Source organism: Phytophthora sojae, assembly GCF_000149755.1.
Source record: "Phytophthora sojae unplaced genomic scaffold PHYSOscaffold_6, whole genome shotgun sequence".
NCBI lineage: Eukaryota > Oomycota > Peronosporomycetes > Peronosporales > Peronosporaceae > Phytophthora > Phytophthora sojae.
In genome coordinates, this window is record NW_009258120.1 from 823,045 (window position 1) to 838,813 (window position 15,769).

At 49.8% G+C, this 15,769-nt stretch overlaps 10 protein-coding genes across 10 annotated transcripts; 2 read left to right on the plus strand and 8 right to left on the minus strand.

The window, feature by feature from the left end:
- Positions 1 to 411: 411 nt before the first annotated feature.
- PHYSODRAFT_511780 (hypothetical protein) lies at positions 412 to 1,221 on the minus strand (the record flags this gene model as incomplete). Its single annotated transcript, XM_009532166.1, has 4 exons — positions 412 to 605; positions 657 to 771; positions 805 to 978; positions 1,024 to 1,221. The coding sequence occupies 4 exons, from the start codon at positions 1,219 to 1,221 to the stop codon at positions 412 to 414; spliced, it is 681 nt and encodes a 226-aa protein (XP_009530461.1).
- Positions 1,222 to 1,313: 92 nt separating this feature from the next.
- On the minus strand, positions 1,314 to 1,937 carry PHYSODRAFT_512848 (hypothetical protein; the record flags this gene model as incomplete). Its single annotated transcript, XM_009532167.1, has 1 exon — positions 1,314 to 1,937. One exon carries the CDS (start codon positions 1,935 to 1,937, stop codon positions 1,314 to 1,316), a length of 624 nt encoding a protein of 207 aa, XP_009530462.1.
- PHYSODRAFT_302814 (hypothetical protein) lies at positions 1,937 to 2,472 on the minus strand (the record flags this gene model as incomplete). The annotated part of the gene is made up of 2 exons (XM_009532168.1): positions 1,937 to 2,294; positions 2,342 to 2,472. The coding sequence occupies 2 exons, from the start codon at positions 2,470 to 2,472 to the stop codon at positions 1,937 to 1,939; spliced, it is 489 nt and encodes a 162-aa protein (XP_009530463.1).
- Positions 2,473 to 3,431: 959 nt separating this feature from the next.
- On the plus strand, positions 3,432 to 5,183 carry PHYSODRAFT_334859 (hypothetical protein; the record flags this gene model as incomplete). Its single annotated transcript, XM_009532169.1, has 4 exons — positions 3,432 to 3,523; positions 4,025 to 4,244; positions 4,334 to 4,707; positions 4,796 to 5,183. 4 exons carry the CDS (start codon positions 3,432 to 3,434, stop codon positions 5,181 to 5,183), a joined length of 1,074 nt encoding a protein of 357 aa, XP_009530464.1.
- Positions 5,184 to 8,082: 2,899 nt separating this feature from the next.
- On the minus strand, positions 8,083 to 8,343 carry PHYSODRAFT_389750 (hypothetical protein; the record flags this gene model as incomplete). Its single annotated transcript, XM_009532170.1, has 1 exon — positions 8,083 to 8,343. A coding segment is annotated over one exon (261 nt), but the record flags the coding sequence as incomplete, so codon positions are not given.
- Positions 8,344 to 10,964: 2,621 nt separating this feature from the next.
- PHYSODRAFT_510398 (hypothetical protein) lies at positions 10,965 to 11,240 on the minus strand (the record flags this gene model as incomplete). Its single annotated transcript, XM_009532171.1, has 1 exon — positions 10,965 to 11,240. One exon carries the CDS (start codon positions 11,238 to 11,240, stop codon positions 10,965 to 10,967), a length of 276 nt encoding a protein of 91 aa, XP_009530466.1.
- A 270-nt stretch (positions 11,241 to 11,510) lies between these two features.
- Positions 11,511 to 12,152, minus strand: PHYSODRAFT_514739 (hypothetical protein; the record flags this gene model as incomplete). Its single annotated transcript, XM_009532172.1, has 1 exon — positions 11,511 to 12,152. A coding segment is annotated over one exon (642 nt), but the record flags the coding sequence as incomplete, so codon positions are not given.
- A 21-nt stretch (positions 12,153 to 12,173) lies between these two features.
- On the minus strand, positions 12,174 to 12,380 carry PHYSODRAFT_388264 (hypothetical protein; the record flags this gene model as incomplete). Its single annotated transcript, XM_009532173.1, has 1 exon — positions 12,174 to 12,380. A coding segment is annotated over one exon (207 nt), but the record flags the coding sequence as incomplete, so codon positions are not given.
- Positions 12,381 to 12,989, minus strand: PHYSODRAFT_415880 (hypothetical protein; the record flags this gene model as incomplete). The annotated part of the gene is made up of 1 exon (XM_009532174.1): positions 12,381 to 12,989. A coding segment is annotated over one exon (609 nt), but the record flags the coding sequence as incomplete, so codon positions are not given.
- A 1,211-nt stretch (positions 12,990 to 14,200) lies between these two features.
- On the plus strand, positions 14,201 to 14,614 carry PHYSODRAFT_286533 (hypothetical protein; the record flags this gene model as incomplete). Its single annotated transcript, XM_009532175.1, has 1 exon — positions 14,201 to 14,614. The coding sequence occupies one exon, from the start codon at positions 14,201 to 14,203 to the stop codon at positions 14,612 to 14,614; it is 414 nt and encodes a 137-aa protein (XP_009530470.1).
- Between the last annotated feature and the right edge of the window lie 1,155 nt (positions 14,615 to 15,769).

The following is a 15,769-nucleotide window of genomic DNA, read 5'->3' on the forward strand; positions in this document are numbered from 1 at the left end:
CTGGCCTGTAGTGTAGCTTTGACTCTGGCATCTTCTTCGGACATATTTTATATATGGTAACACTTTGTGCAGCTTAGTTTGTAGTGCAACTGCTGGGCCATGGACACCAACATCAAGATCACCATATTGATTTGCAAACCGCCTGTTAGATCACGCAATTAGCCGTTGCAAGAGTATGCATTCAGTTGCATCCTGTTGCTTCCTTGAAAGAAGGTAACAAAATATCGTCATCGTTTGACACAATGAGGGGAGACGTGACTGTTGTAAGCAATACTGTAGGTTAACCTTTATCACACAGCTCGAAAGCCCACGCGTGGGCGCGGCAAATATCCCACGCGTGGGGTTTGCTGCATTAGATGTTATCATAGAAAAATGTAGTATAAAAATCTGCAGCTGAGCTACCTATACTTCCTAAACAGAGTGAGTGTGCACTGCATGACAGTCTCGGTTCGTCTTCAGCCCACAAACACCGAAAAACTGCTTCTTGAGAGGGCCCGAGCAGCCTGTGCAGTAGAAAGACGCTTTCTTCCCGCAAACACCACACTTTCGCTGAGCGCGCAACGCCGTCCCACTGAGGCGCTGATACTGCTCCAGCGCGCTAAACGCTCGTAGTGTGTGTGTAGGAGCTGCATCACCCTCGTTATCATGCCCAGTACTCACTCGAGTCGAACGCTGCATGGTAAAGTCGTTAAAAATCAATTGATACGAGAGCTGAGAGGTGAAAGAGTTGAAATCAGCGATAGAAGAATCGCGGCAGCCTGCTGCTGTTGCCTCGTATTGGTAGGCGCGGTAGGCGTCTACAACAACCATCCCAAAAAGAGTTGCAAATAATCGATGGTGCCACTTTGTAGTGTGCCAAGTCCTCTCCATTTCGAGATACCCTTGCCTGAGGTGGTCGTGCACATCAATAGTGGAGAACTTCGAAAAAAACAGTTCAATGATTTGGGGGCGCTCAATACGACGCTCGTACTGCAAAGTCTTCGCTTGGCCGCCGTCAACAATGAGTTTATGGCGTCGTCGGACGCTATCAGCGCCAGGAAGTGTTGTACCGCGGTTGGAAATTATGCACTTGGGTTTGCGGTCTGCCCAACAGAGTGCGTACATTGGTGTGTTGTTCGGAGTCATACTCTGCAATATTTTGAACGAACCACGAGTTGGAGAAGTGGAAAACCACTCATGCATGTAAGTTTTCGGATATTCCCGCGAGGCAGTCTTCACCATGCCCATAAAGTAGAGACCACATATTTCGTCTAGCCTTACCAACGTTTTAACAGAGGCAAATGCACTGTCCGCAACAACGGTTCTCCCAGAACCTATATAAGGCTCTGAGAGGCGGAGTACCACAGCAGTGCCCTCACCAAATTGCGCGTAAAATGGTTTCTGCTTCTGACGCTGTGCACCTCAACCAACTCTAATCCCAGCAATATTCCAGAGTCGCCGTCGGCAATGGCCTTGATCTCAGCCCCGATGCCTTCCGGCTTCCGAGGGATCTTAGTTTTGTGTGGGATCCCGTCGTGGCAGTGTTTCCCCTCCTTGCCTTGCCATGCACTCATGCATTCATCGACGCACATTATATCTCCCGGAGACACTACATCTTGGCGGCGACTGTTATAGCCAACAACTATCGAGCGGATCGGCTTCCACAGATCATCGGAAGGAATATCATCCGCGAACGACAGGGCGCTGGAGATCTGTTCGAACGTATGACGAGAAATACAAAAGCGCTCGCCGAAATTTGCAGCAGTTCCAACGAAGCCCTCTGAGACTTCCTTTTCCCAGTAAGCTCGCAGCGAGCCGCGTCTTGGCTCCACAGCCATTGCCAATCGGACTCCTAAAAACCTGAAAAAATCTCCTTCTGCAATAGCACGCTGTCTGGAAGCAATCAATTTCACATTGGTGTGTTGAAGTGTGCTCTGAATAGTCGACCAAGGGTACATCAAAAAGAAGTACTTGATAAACGTTTTTTCGCCGAGCTGCAACATTCCTGGCCAGCGAAGCTAGTCGTTCGCTTGCGAAGTAGGGCTGCTGGGTCGACAAGAACACTTGAGCAGAACTCCCACGAGCGGTTGTGTGCTAGAACTTTACCATCATCAGATATTCCAGACACAACTGCTACACTGCCAGTATTCCCATCGGCCAACTCGTCTTCTTCGGCTTCTTGTTCCTCGTCGCTGGCTTCGGACTCAGAAGAGGAGGGCGATACATCGATTCCATCAGCCCCGGCTGCGCTCAAAAGAAGCTCCGTCATCGACTCGGGGTGATGGTGGGATGCCTGGGGCAGCGAGAGTTGACTTCTAGTTGCAGGTACAGCAGCAATAGACCGAGCCGAAACTCTGTCCACCTTTCCGCTATCCCCTTGGACATCGTACCAAGGCTGACCTTGCTGGTATCGATCGCCAAGATGACTCCTTGTAGATCTGCTGTAGCCTTCGTCTTGCCTTCCACCCAAGTTCCGACAGCGTGTTTTGTCATCACCAAAGTTTTGTTTTTGACTGCAAAATAGACGCCAACTCCTTGTGATCTCTACCTTATTTTTGAATAGTCTAAGATACCTGGCGTCGAAAACTGAACCCGTTACAGCTATTTAAAAGTGGGCCCACGCGTGGGCTCGATGGGGGATAAACGTTAACTCTATTCCGCAATAAAATATGTTGGCTGTATGAGTCTCGTGATTTTGAGCGAATTGGACTCGCTTTAGTTCGCACGTGCGCTAAATGTGCTAGCTAAGCTTGTTTAGCTGTCAATTATGAGCAATTATGAGCCCCCCTAAAAATGCCATCAAAAGTTTGTCTCCTTTTGGAATTTCCCCCGTTAACAAACGTAACCCCTTTATCATGAGATCATTTTCGGGTATATTTCAGAAGTATTAGAAAATATCGAGTTCTAAACCTACTCCAGAGCTACAGTAATTTTTATTTAAGTTTCATGGGATACGATACACTACAATGTAGTGCATGGATTCTACATGACATTGCCATGTAGAATCCCGAAACAGGCAACGAGTTTGCTGTTGATTCCTGTGGGTTACAATGAAAACATCTTAAAGTTTTGAAGATTTGATTTGCTTTTTAGAAGGGATAATTGGTTTGGCTGCTCTGGGTACAATAATTTACTAAGTATTTGCGTTGGGGAAAGAAGGGTTGTGTGAGTAGTCCATTTTTTAATGGATTACTAAAGTACGAAAAAGACAGCACCAGTTTATTGTTCCAATCGGTAACCGGACAAAACAAAACATACTACCAGTAGTGGTACAATACAGATGATGACTCCACGACAGAGGGATCATGTTGTACTTCGTTGCGCACTTCGTGATCGAACGGTGGTTGTATGTTACTATGTTACGCGTATGTCTGGTCGAAGCCGTCCTTACTTCTCGATTTCTTAATAACCAACACCTTCGCAGTACCCAGTGGCCGCGTTTTCGAGAAAGCATGCAGGTTCTCCGGGTCTTCGCAGTCGGGGCAACCTGCGCGTTCATGCTGACTGTTGACGCGGCTAGAGCGCAAAAGCACCCGCTCAATGGGTGGTATCCGTGCTCCGAGGTCACTTTTGCGGTAGCAGCAGAGAGACCAAGAGAGCAAAACGCCGAGTGTGCCGTTTACTCCGCTCCCTTATGCCGCCCCGGAATCTGCACAGCTCCAGCGTCAGTGAAGCCAACGGTTGACATTTTCGTGAAGCGTCTTCCTGCTACAGTCGGCAACGTCGCAAAAGCTTCGAATGCATGGCTTTTTGAAGGTGGACCCGGCTTGTCCTCAGTCAATGGTAACTATTACACTTTGTATTATAACTAATTTCGTAAGAAAAAAATACTGACTGATGATCGTTGCTTTTGCTATAGTGGAACGAAAGATGATAGATCTACACACACGACTTGGAGGAGCGTTCAATGTTTACACCTTGGACCACCGTGGCACTGAGGCAATGACTTCTGGGTCTCCACGGGGCCGCGATATTGAGCCGACGGAGATTCCGCGAGAGACTTGCATACGAAGTTCGGAGACCTCGCCTTGTTTTCGGTCACTAGCGCCGCATCGGACATCGCGTCGTTCATTTCCGACTACTCGAATGGGGCGGGTACGTTTGTCTACGGAGTGAGCTACGGCACTGTGTTGGTGGGGCGACTCATGCACCTACAGCCAGCCACTGTGAAGGGCTACATTCCCGACGGTATCGCAACGTCGGCTGGGGCACCACCAGGCAAGTTTGGCAAGTTCTTCTCCAAGTGGGAAGTGGAGTACGGTGAGGTGGGCGAGCACTTTATGGGGCTATGCAGACTGGACGAGGGCTGCAAAACGCACTCCCGTCAGCTAATTTGTCGTCTGCCCTGACCAAGTTCGATAATGATCGTAACTCAAGTTGTGCCACATTGGTGGGTGGTGGGGTCACGAGCACCCCGCCGTCCTACATACTGCGGTCAACGTTGGGTAACTTTTTGGCAAACAGTGATACTCAGACGCTGATCCCGCCACTTGTGTACAGACTAAACCGTTGCGACGCGAACGACGTTAAAGTTTTGACGCAGTTTTTCAAGTTTTTGGAGTCCTCCCCCTCGTCCGACGTCATGGACGATCTGAAGTTCTCGAGCCTCCAGTACTACCTCACCGTATTCTCGGAGATGTGGGAGACACCTGCACCTTCCCAAGCCCAGATCGAAGCGCGCTTTGCCAGCATGAGCATAACCACGGGAAATTCTTACGACCAAACGGCGTTGTATTGCGCCTTCTCGAAAGAAAAATCGGCGGGATGCGATGAACTCAACCTTTGCAGCTACGACGCTCACGGAATTATTTACCAGGGGGAGCAAGGCTGCAACTCTCCCGAGCGACGTCAGTGTGCTGCTTCTAAGCGGCAAGTTGGGCCCTCAGACCCTGCATAAGTATGCGGAATACCTGCTCGCAGCACTTCAGACCAGCAAAAAGGAGCTGGTTACCTTTAACTACTCGACCCACGACACGGTGAACTCGACTCCGCTAAACGACACCAGTGACCCCGGTCTGACCTGCGGCATGAAGGTGTTGACGTCGTACATCAGCAACTCTGGTGACTTGCAGCATCTTGACATGTCGTGCGTTAATCAGATGCCCTCGTTCAACCTCACGGTGCCGTCGAACCACCTGCAAGATTTCTTCAGCACGGATGAAGCCTACGATGGCACCTTCCAAGTGGGGTTGAGCGCCAATTAGACGGAGATGGACAGTTCAGCACGTATTTTGACATCGAAGCACCACCATACACTTGCTCTAATGTATCCAACACCGTTGTTTAGGAACTTTACTGTTTGCCGTGCACACTTGATGCCATGAGATGACTACGGGGCCGTGCATGGTCTACCGACTGACCATTTCGCACCCAAGGACTGGTATTCTTCGCTTGATAAGGTAAATGGATGCATGTTCACGGAAACATAACACCGGGCTGGACTTTAAAAAAAATAACTTGCCACCTTGACGTGCACTTGGTAGCTTGAAAATACTTGAAAAAAACCTGGGGTTTCGAAATTTACCGTTGCAAATACTAGTACGTAGTTGATGTCCTTAGCAGGAAGTTGGCTGGGAAAAATATCAGGAACTTGAATTGTATCCCCTAGACGAATACGGGGAGCTGGAGTTGACTTGTCGGATTCGAGTCGTTTAATACCTTGAAAAGCGAACTGCCTTGACCGAACGGCACTCAGGAGTGGCAGCAAACGCGAAAATTATACTCAAAATGCTTGAGTCCAGATACTGCGCCGCGCGCAGATTGCTGGCTCTGTTGCTCACGACACTGATCATCGCACATCGGGAGCTCTTCGCAAGTTTCTTCTTTTGCACGGGTAGCGGCACTTTGTCAAGCGCGTTGAGCGAATCCACATAGTCGTCAGTAAAAATGATCAGCTGATGCTGCCGGTAGATGCGATTCGGTGACACTTCCAGCTCCACCAACTCGCGGGACATTCTGTTGGCTGGATCACTCATGTGTTCCACCAGGTTCTCCACAATTTCACTCCCTCGAATAGCCAACTTCTTGATCCCCCAGCTCCGTAGAGCTTCCGTGTCGTAGCCCAACGTCACATTCCAGTCGCGTAAAGTGAGCTCCTTCAGGTCCGGACACGCAGCCGCCATATCATTCAGATCCAGCTCAAATTGTCGGTCGACAAGGCATTTGAAGTCGAGCGACAGCGTGTGCAGCCCCTTTCCGATCAGCCCGAATAGACTTGAAACCACTCCGTCGTTTTCCACGTCGGTCAGCGTCAGACTTAGCGATCGAATGCCGCACCGAATCCCCGGATTAATGCAGCTATCCTGAACGAACTCAGTCACTCCTTCGCGCAGATCCAGTTCGCAAACTCCATAGCCGGGAACGACGACTTTCGCCACATCATTCACATGAGAGCCGTCGCAGTTTGCGCGGAAATTGTAATCTTGAGATAACACGAGTGTCGCGTCCCCTGCACTCTCGTATCCGTTGGGTCGAACTTTAGTTCCCTTCTTCACGTCCACGTATCCATGGTTGGTTGCTGACAAGAACGTCCCCGGTCGGAGCGCCGTTGGGTTGGGGAAGTTGCTTATCAGCACGTGAGCAACCGCGAGCACGTGCTCTTCCGTCAAGTTGATCCGCGAAATGGTCAACTTCTGGACGGAGGATATCGATGCGCCGCCCCAGAATGCGTACACCAGCCAGGACCAGTACACCGGGTCATTGTAAATCCCCCGGTCAGCTCTCGCTGCTGAAATTGTCAACGATCTTATGGCCGTCGCCTCTGCAAAGGCGGAGAAGATGGCTCCAAATCGCAGCCCCGGGGTGCCACTGATCTGGACGTCCCAGTTGCTGCACTTCCCCGTTCGCGTCACCATTGCAGCCGAGTCTCCCACCGGATAGCCCAGCGACTGACCGCCAACCAACGCACTGAATAGGAAACCTGCGTTCACAGTCCCCTCTGCACACAGCACGTCTCCCCCATTGGCCAGTTTGAACGCCGTCATGTCCGTCCGAGCGAGCGCCGCCGTCACCCCCCCTATATCCTCGATCTCCTCATAAGTCGCCGCTGCAACTTCAGCCTCGTCCACCTTAACCTTCGCCTTTGTACGTTTCGTTGCCTTCTTCCACGTCTCTAAGAGCGTGTCATCACCGCCCCCCACCGCCTCCAAATGGGCAACGGATGGCACTTTCAACTCCAATAAATTGTTGAATTCCCGCGACAAAGGACCCGATCGCTTCCTCTGCAGTTGCGTCACCACCTTCTGGTCGCCTCGAAGTTCCATGACGGCGTTCGACACCTGCCAGAAGTTGGACGCGACTTCGTTGTGGCGGTTGCCCCCTTTCCCCACTTTCACCTTCTCGAGCTTCGTCATAGCGGCGCGGAACTCCCTCGAGCCCTCCCACGGGTCCGAGGGACACCCGAAGAGCTCGCCCCACGTCACTGCGGACTTCTTGGCGACTGGGTCGCTGGTCGACAGAGCGCCAATGAGGTGGCACTCCCACGTGGGCCACAAGACGTGCGGCCTCCGTTGCGTGCCCGTCCGGGGCGGCAGCGGGTGCCGAAGGAACTCGCACAGCAGCGACGCGAACGCCTCGTTGTCCACCGCCGCGAGTCGGTCGAAGAGCTCCAGCGACTCCCGCACGCGCTGCAGTCGCTCTCTGTCGCGCCGGAGCTTGGGGTCGGAGGGGAAGTCGACGCGGACGAAACACTTGTCCGCCGTCACGAACTTCTGGTAGAAGTGCCACGCGTCGGGCCAGCACTCGATGGCGGCGACCACCACCCCCTTGTCTTCGTCGTCTTGGTCTTGGTCTTGGTCTTGGTCAGAGGCGGTATTGGGCAGGCGCAGGAAACGTGCGAGGGCGTCGAGCCACGGCTGCAGGAACGAACGGCCACGTTGAGGTTGGTGCCATCGTGGTCAAAAGCTGAAGTGAGGCGGAATGAAAAGGATCAAAGGTTAGCGTTACTTCAGCGTAATGACGCATTAGATTTTTTTTGTCGCACCTAGATTTATTTATTTAAAAGTTTATGAATGCTTCCAGATACAAGCTGTTAGAGAAAATATCTTGTTTCCAATTTATGATCAGTTCGCATTTTTTTCTTACGGGGAAGTAAAGTGCATGAAACTTACAGTAGATCGAGGACATGCCGGGTCCGCCTTGAAGAAACCACGCATTCGACGCTTTTGCCACGTCGCCGACTGTAGCAGGAAGACGCTTGAAGAAAATATCAACCGTCGGCTTCACTGACGTTGGAGTCGTGCAGATTCCCGGGTAGCACAAGGGAGCGGAGTAAACGGCACACTCGGCGTTTTGCTCTCTCGGTCTCTCTGCTGCTTCCGCAAAAGTGACCTCAGAACACGGGTACCACCCATTGAGCGGATGCTTGTGCGCTCTAGCCGCGTCGACAGTCAGCATGAACGTGCAGAGTGCCCCGAATGCGAAGAGCCGGGAGACCTGCATGCTTTCTCAACGAAGGCGGTCACTCAGTACTGTGAAGTTGTTGGTTGCTGTGAAATTGAGAAGTGACGACGCCAAGATTAAACTTTAAACGGACATCCGGACACTTGAGGCACGAATCTGTATTACTCTGTCGTCGAGTCATCAGATTGTGGTACTTATGCTTTGTCCTGTCCTGTAAGCAGCATATGCTGAATGAGCTCTTAGAGCATCTCCAACGGTAGTGCAAATCGCAAAAGTGATAAGGCAAAGTGAATGGCCGATTAGCAACATAAACAAGACGAACACGCTTGAATTTTTTTGCAATAGTTCAGTTTCCCCAACGGTATTGCAAAATTGCGTAGTGAAAGCGGGTAGCTCCCTCCGCAATGACCGATAAAGGGTAGCGTAGCTTAAGTTGTCCGCGGCAAAGGCACCACAATAGGCAACTATAGAGCACTTCAGGTCGATAACGGCCCGCCGTTGTTTGCAGCATGCATTTGGGACAACAAGTCATTTGTTCTACATACTGTAGCAACTGCCGGTAAGCCCGGGAGTTTCTATTCATCCGGTGTACCTATGAAACTAGTAGTATATGTATTGTGAGAGCGTTGTGTACCTCTTTCGGACGGGTGCACGTCCATAAATGCGTATTCTCGCCTTGCACTTTGCGTGCAATAGCTGGCAGGTCGTAGTGAATAGCACGCCGATAATCTCTACGCCATCCGGGAATTGCACTATCGATTTCAACTTGTTACTTTCTGAACCCCTATCACTTCCCCGTTGGGGATGATTTTTTTGCAATTTTGCAAATATCGTGCAATTCCTTGAGTTTTGCACTACCGTTGGAGATGCTCTTCACAATGCTGAAATAATACTTTATGAATATGGTATGGGTAAATTTCAACTCTCTAGGTAAGTAAGAAATCGAAGTTGTTGCACGCAGCAGCAGAGCCTAATACTCAATACTTCTCTGTCCTGGCTATTATTTACTTTGAAGACAGACATAAGGAGCCTATTTATTTATTTATTTTAGCCCCCCCCCCCCCGACCGATGAGGACGATTAACCACAGTAGAAGTTTCACGAGGCTCATGGTCGCGTGAATATACAACCCCACAATAGTCTCGTTTGCCCCCATAGTACCGCACGATGACGATATTTGTTGGCGAGTTTATACATGTACTCTGCAGCGGGTCACTGCGTGGTCTAAAAGGCGGTGCATTGCTTACATTGCAATTTGCCTGCTTAAAAAGAAATGCACTGCTAAGTGCTATCAAACGTTCGAAATAAGTGGCAACAATGCGACTTCGTAAAAAAAAAACAGCTGATAAAAAATACCAATTATTACATACCGCTGATCCAACCGATACATGTTTAGCCCTCCTCAACGGCTTCTTCTAATAATTTTAACGCTTTATGCCCCTATAGGTCATATTAATCCAGAATAATCATCGCTGGCTTCAAAGGCATTTACTAGTTTTAAGCGGTGCTTAGTCTAGAGTTGCTTGGCAGTGGAATCCCTTATAACTTCACTGATCTTTTAAAAACACTAGACTGACGCCAGTACAAGCCCCAATTGTATTTTCTTCACTTTGTGACAAATAGTTTGTAAAGCTCTCTGTACGTTCTGTAATAACATGTTGTGCCCACAAACTGAAACTGAAAACGCTGCTTGCGTGACTAAGAGTCGGTCAAGGAAAATCTACCGTGGAGATTGGGCACCTACCGCGGACTCGTATCCTAGAGATCTTGCGATGCGACCACCGTAGGCGGAGATGCAGCAGTGCGCGTCTCCGGGAGTAGGTAGCCGACTAAACCGCAACAAATTCAAATTCAAAATCTACCGTGGAGAGCACTCACCATTACTAATAGGAAATAAAACCTATTCATAAGCTTCCACAGGCGCTTCCATTGTAAAAAATATTCGAGTCTCTTCGATGTTTCCAATTTTAATTGGAAACATCGAAGAGACTCGAATACTTTAAAAAGCAGACGCATCGTCTTCAGTTGGATCATAGTTTGTTTACAGACAAAGTGGTAGTACCATTTATACAGTTTAGGATTCCAACCCACGGATCTGTATGACCAGCACCACCAAGGTTTTGATCGAAGGGATGCAGTGTGGACATTTTTCCTCGCCATACATGCACTGCAGTAGCATTCTTTCTGGAAAATTTTGCACATCGTGACGAAGATGTCAATTGACTTGCGAAAACGTAAGATGGATTCTGCGACGGTATCAAGGCACAATTGGATTGGCTAAAAGTTTATTGAAGTGCCATACATAGGTACAGAGGTCACGTGCAGTCCTATCGAGGCCGGCAGGCAACATCGACTAAGCGGTGACTGCAACAGTCGACAGCCGAGTTCTAGGCGGCGACTTCACGAGCTACCAGATTTGTGTTTGTTGTTGCTAAATGGCTATAAAACTTAAGCTAACAACTTTGGCTTTAGGATACCCTCTACGCCAGCAAGGTTTGCTAGCTTTACACTCCGTCGCACTACTGGGATCAGCTCGACTGCACTAACATGAATGTAAATGTGTGTACTGTTTGAATATAGCTACTACTAGCTTGCAAATCTCGGACAACCGGACTGGCTTGTGTGTCTCTGACGCTTGGGCGGCTGACTGTCTTCTTCGTTTCGCTCTTGATCGGCTTGTCGGATGAGTTTCAAAACAGTTGTAAGCTTAAGCTGTTCAGCTCTTCGCTTACGTTTGCTTGGTTTTAACCGCAGTGTACCGTATCCAATGTTGTAAAGCTCAATAGCGTGTTTCTTGTCACGGATTTCCGGCATAGGTGCGTCCAGCTTGGCCTCGATCCCATTCATAATGTGCCGCATCATAATTGACCGTTCTGACAGCGTCGCTTTTTTCTGCGATGTATCCAGGTCGTCCGATGGTATTCCTTTGTACGGGGGGGGGGGGGGGTAGTTGAGCTTTAGATTTCCGAACCACCATAGCATCCATGCCCCAAGGGGATCGATACTCGGAAAACTAAATTCTCTAGGTAGCACATGAAATTTCCCGCCCCAGACATGATACTGGTGCAGTGGAACTGGCGCTGGCACTACGACGTTGATCGACGGACGTTGGTGAAGCCCAACTTCGTCTAACTACGATCGAATTTCCTCACGCAATAACTCTCTCGTAATATTGCCCGCTGCCACACCCTTTTTCTCAAGTACATGCTCCATTCTCTGCTCCAGTTTGCCAGGCAGCTCATCAATTGACCTTTGCTGCTGGTCAAGCTTCTTGTATAGCTCAATATAAGGCGGTATCCCCGTTGGTCGCATCCAGAGAGACTCTCCAGCAACTAATTGGCCTTCAAGCGTCCTAAGGACAGTGGGGCTTGTAAACAAATGTGTCGAAAGTAATGCATGGGTGGCCGGTAAATGCTGCTGCAAATATTCCGCGTGATGCACGAGTGATGCTAGGCACAACCGCAAAATTCCTGCCATATTGGCTTCGCGAGAGAGAACCGGAAACATAGTCTCCACGCACGATTTCACATTTTTATCGGAGCCATCCTGAAAATGGGGCGGTAAAGTAGCGAACTTAGAGTCATTTACGGGAGGTCCTGCCACTACTCGCCCCAGGAATTGATCTCCTGCGGCTTCATAACGGAAAAAGCGATTTTGAACTCCACCGAGGCTCCATCCGCAGCGAAGACACACACTCACGATCGAGGGACCACCTGTACTTCCTCCACAAGCAAATGTAGCCACTCCATTGCGCACCGAGTGCGTACCGTAATTTTTACCAGCGTCTCCTTACTTCAAAAGGTTAGCCAGCACCTTGCTAAATCGTAGCTTCTGGTTAGAGCCTGGAAATAGTGCCCCCGGTTCCAATCGACGGTGGCATGCAAGATAGATTGCCAAGGCAGTCACCCAGCACGTTGATGGGCTCAGCGGGTTCGCGTACAGGTGGCGTGGATCACGGGGCCCTGAACCCTCCTGGTTAGTCTTCGTCTTCACAAATATTACTCCAACGCTATCGTCTTTCACCACGAGATGCTGACTTTGGAGAGTCTGGACCGACAATGAGCGACACATCAAATTCCACTGCGAAGTCAAAAAAAGATGCGAAAACCCGCCATCACCCGCCACGAGAGTCGAATTGCACAACTCCTTATAAAGGGAGTACGTGAGTGGCTGCTTTCCTGATGTCTTTGGGGTGCTAGTCTGGTCTTGATCAGCCTCCATCCGCTTCATACCGGAGAACAGTTGCTTCATATCATCACCGTACTCAGGAGGCAGCGCAACGTGCTTCACGCGATAAAGATCCTTGATAGCACTTCGGTACCCGCTCAGCGTAGCCGTCTTCACAGAAGCACTCTTGAACACCAGAAAACGCTCAAAAACACTCGGTGTAAACTCACTTAGATTAATGTCATCATCAGCGTCGAAAAACCTGGCGATATTCTCATCCTCCTTAGCGAGCTCGCTCCTGATCCACTTCTTAATCCCGTTGAGGCTGCTCTTGTACTTTCCTCTTGTTTGCTTGGTGACGCATGCATCGCGTATCGCCTCGACGTCAGCATGACTGGTACTCCGCGCTGGAGCAGAAGCGCGTTGCGAGCCTCCATCACTCATGTTGCTGCTGGGTCGATGTTCTTTGTGTGTTGCTGTCAAATTTTAGCCAATGAAGGACTTGATGTAAGCGTCGGCGGCTCCCGCTTACGTTTGCTCAGAAGAACTGTATGGCAACGTTCGCATAATGAAAGCCAGTCAAATCCCGTGAGGAAACAAACATTTCCTGTAAAATGTCAGCTGTCCACGCCGACGACTTCGCAGGAACCCCTATACGCTACTTACGAAAGCGAAGGAATCTGTATTCCCACGCAATACACGTTTGCGAGCACAAAACGACACAAGCATTTATTATAGACATCATATGCTCGTGCCTCTCTCCTAACTTTCCAATTTGGGCTGAAGTTTTCGAGCGGAATACGAAGAATCATGCGCATCGTGCTGCTGCTCGCGCTTACAGCCCCTATATTTGACCGATTCAAACCAGCCATGGATTCAAAGACAACTGAACTCAGTAAACCCCGTGGCCAATTAGAAACTGACATAAAGTTAAATACTACTACTACTGCAGTAGAAATTAGAAGGACGGAGACCAAGATTTGTACAGAGACCGCTCTCTTAGGAATCCGGTCTTTAGTACGATACCTTAATCCCAGCCGTGGTATACTACGCACGAGATGAATACATGGTATGTATGGCTGCTCAGCATAGAAGCTTTCGGGAAGGAAAAAATATGTATTTCGCCATTGCACACGCATGGCACTATCGAAGCGTTTAGCCTCATATTTAAGTATTATCTGGCTGCATTGGTTCCATAACCCTCAGGGGCCACTGCTACGCCCTTAGATCCACCGACCGCGCCGGTGCGCCACTATGTTTCCTCTGCAATCTGGTAGTCAAGTACTGTATCGTTACGATACTATCGTCCATGACCAACCCCCGTGTTCGTTAGCGTGTTAAAGCTTACCGTACCCGGTGGAGCTGATCGCGTGGCGTGGTCAATCCCGTCGTTGATTACTGTAGAGTTATACCGGGCATGTGCACTACTGTACGAGTTCTGGCAGTTGTTCACGCGGTTGCGACCAAGTTCAGCGATTGCGTGGGTGACCCCCATCGGATGGTAAGTAGCACACGACTTTCTATGGCAAATATCGCCTTCCCTAGGTGTTCCTAAGGATACATCGGGCCGTGTCTACCTGCTCCTAACACCGTACCAGCTAGGTCTGAATCTCACTTTCAATTTTTCCGACCAGCTTCTAAGACCAACCCACCCCATGCGTGTCGCTCCAGTTTTGTTGTTGATCGCGGCTACCTTTTTGGCTGCCAGCGAGGCTCTCTCGACCACCACGGACTCCAACAAGGTCAAGACCTCCCAAGTGATTTTGCCCAGTGGACCCAGCCTGCGGCTTCTGAGGAAGCACAACAAGGTTGTCGACGAGGACGAGGACTCTTCCGAAGGAAGGACTCTCACTGATCTGCAAATGGCGGAAATGGAGAAGTTCGCCGAGAAGCTGGGAATGAATTGGGCAAGAGTCCAAAGTGGCACAATGTACTTGCAAAGACACGCGAAGTACGCGGAATACCAGGAGACGATGAATAAGTACATTGCGATAAACCAAAAGATCAAGGCTAAGAAGGAGGAAGCTACACGAAAGGCTGCACGCAAGGCGGCGCGCCGACAGGGATAAAAGGATACCTCAACCAAGCTGGTCCCTGCGAGGTGCTGGTTCAAGCAACGTAAGGAAACGAACCGATTGCAATAGTAGATTCATGGAAGGAAATCTATTGCTCAAAATCCCGTTCGTCAGGTTTTCCCGTTATTATTTTCATTTTTCAGTGAGGTACATTATTGTCACTTAGACGACTACCAATGCCCGAAACTAGTGCAGACGTCTCTTGCCCATCTTGCACATCTATAGCGGTGCTGTAAAGGCATCCGACTAGATCCCCTTGGTTAGCTTTTTTATGATCTTATTCTGACATGACATGGCGTTTGTTCTGAAGATTGTGGGAGGAATGACCCACTTTTCTGCTGAATCTGAGCCTGAAGGCACTTTATGTTGACCGGGGTCCAGATAAACACATGAGGTAACGGGCCCATTTGGCTTCACCTTGCCTGCCACCTACTCATACAACCTTGTGAGGTTTGCTTGGTGTCCAAACCTTGTGCATGCAGCAAACAAGCTCGCAGTTAGCGCTGCTCACACTGTCATGCTACGTCGTTGTTACGTCGCTACAATCGACGTCGCCTATCCTGTTCGCATATGTACGATTTGCTGCACCGGGACTATCTTGATTGTTGTATTGGGGAGGGCCAGATCCAAATCCATGTCATGTCAGAATACGGACACAGAAAATTCTACCGATCCCCTTGCATACCTTACACGGTACTGTCCCCAAACTCCGGAGAGTTCTCATCAAAATGCCGTGACAGCCAATGCCCAACGTCGTTAACTGCATGTGCGATCGCGTTTGACCATCGGTTATCCAATTGGTCCGACTTCAGCTGATAACTCCGGCTGGAGTCCATCGCCACATTCGCTAAGATATCTGCGGTCTTGTTAAATTCCCGCAAGTGGTGGCTCCAGCTGGAGACTCGAGCCTTGTCGGCGAGTCGGCGACTTTGCCAAAATAACGGCCGAAGGTGCCGTGCCAGAGGAGATTTGCGTGTCTTCTGTTGTCGAATGATCATGGCGCTATCGCCGATTACATGAAGCGGTTCTCAACCATGGCGCACACAGGCTTTGAGTCCGGTGAGTAGTCCCATATTTTCTGCTAAGTTGTTCGTGGTAGATGGCGAAGCATAGGACATGCTGGCCAACCAACAGACCTGAAGCTCAGCT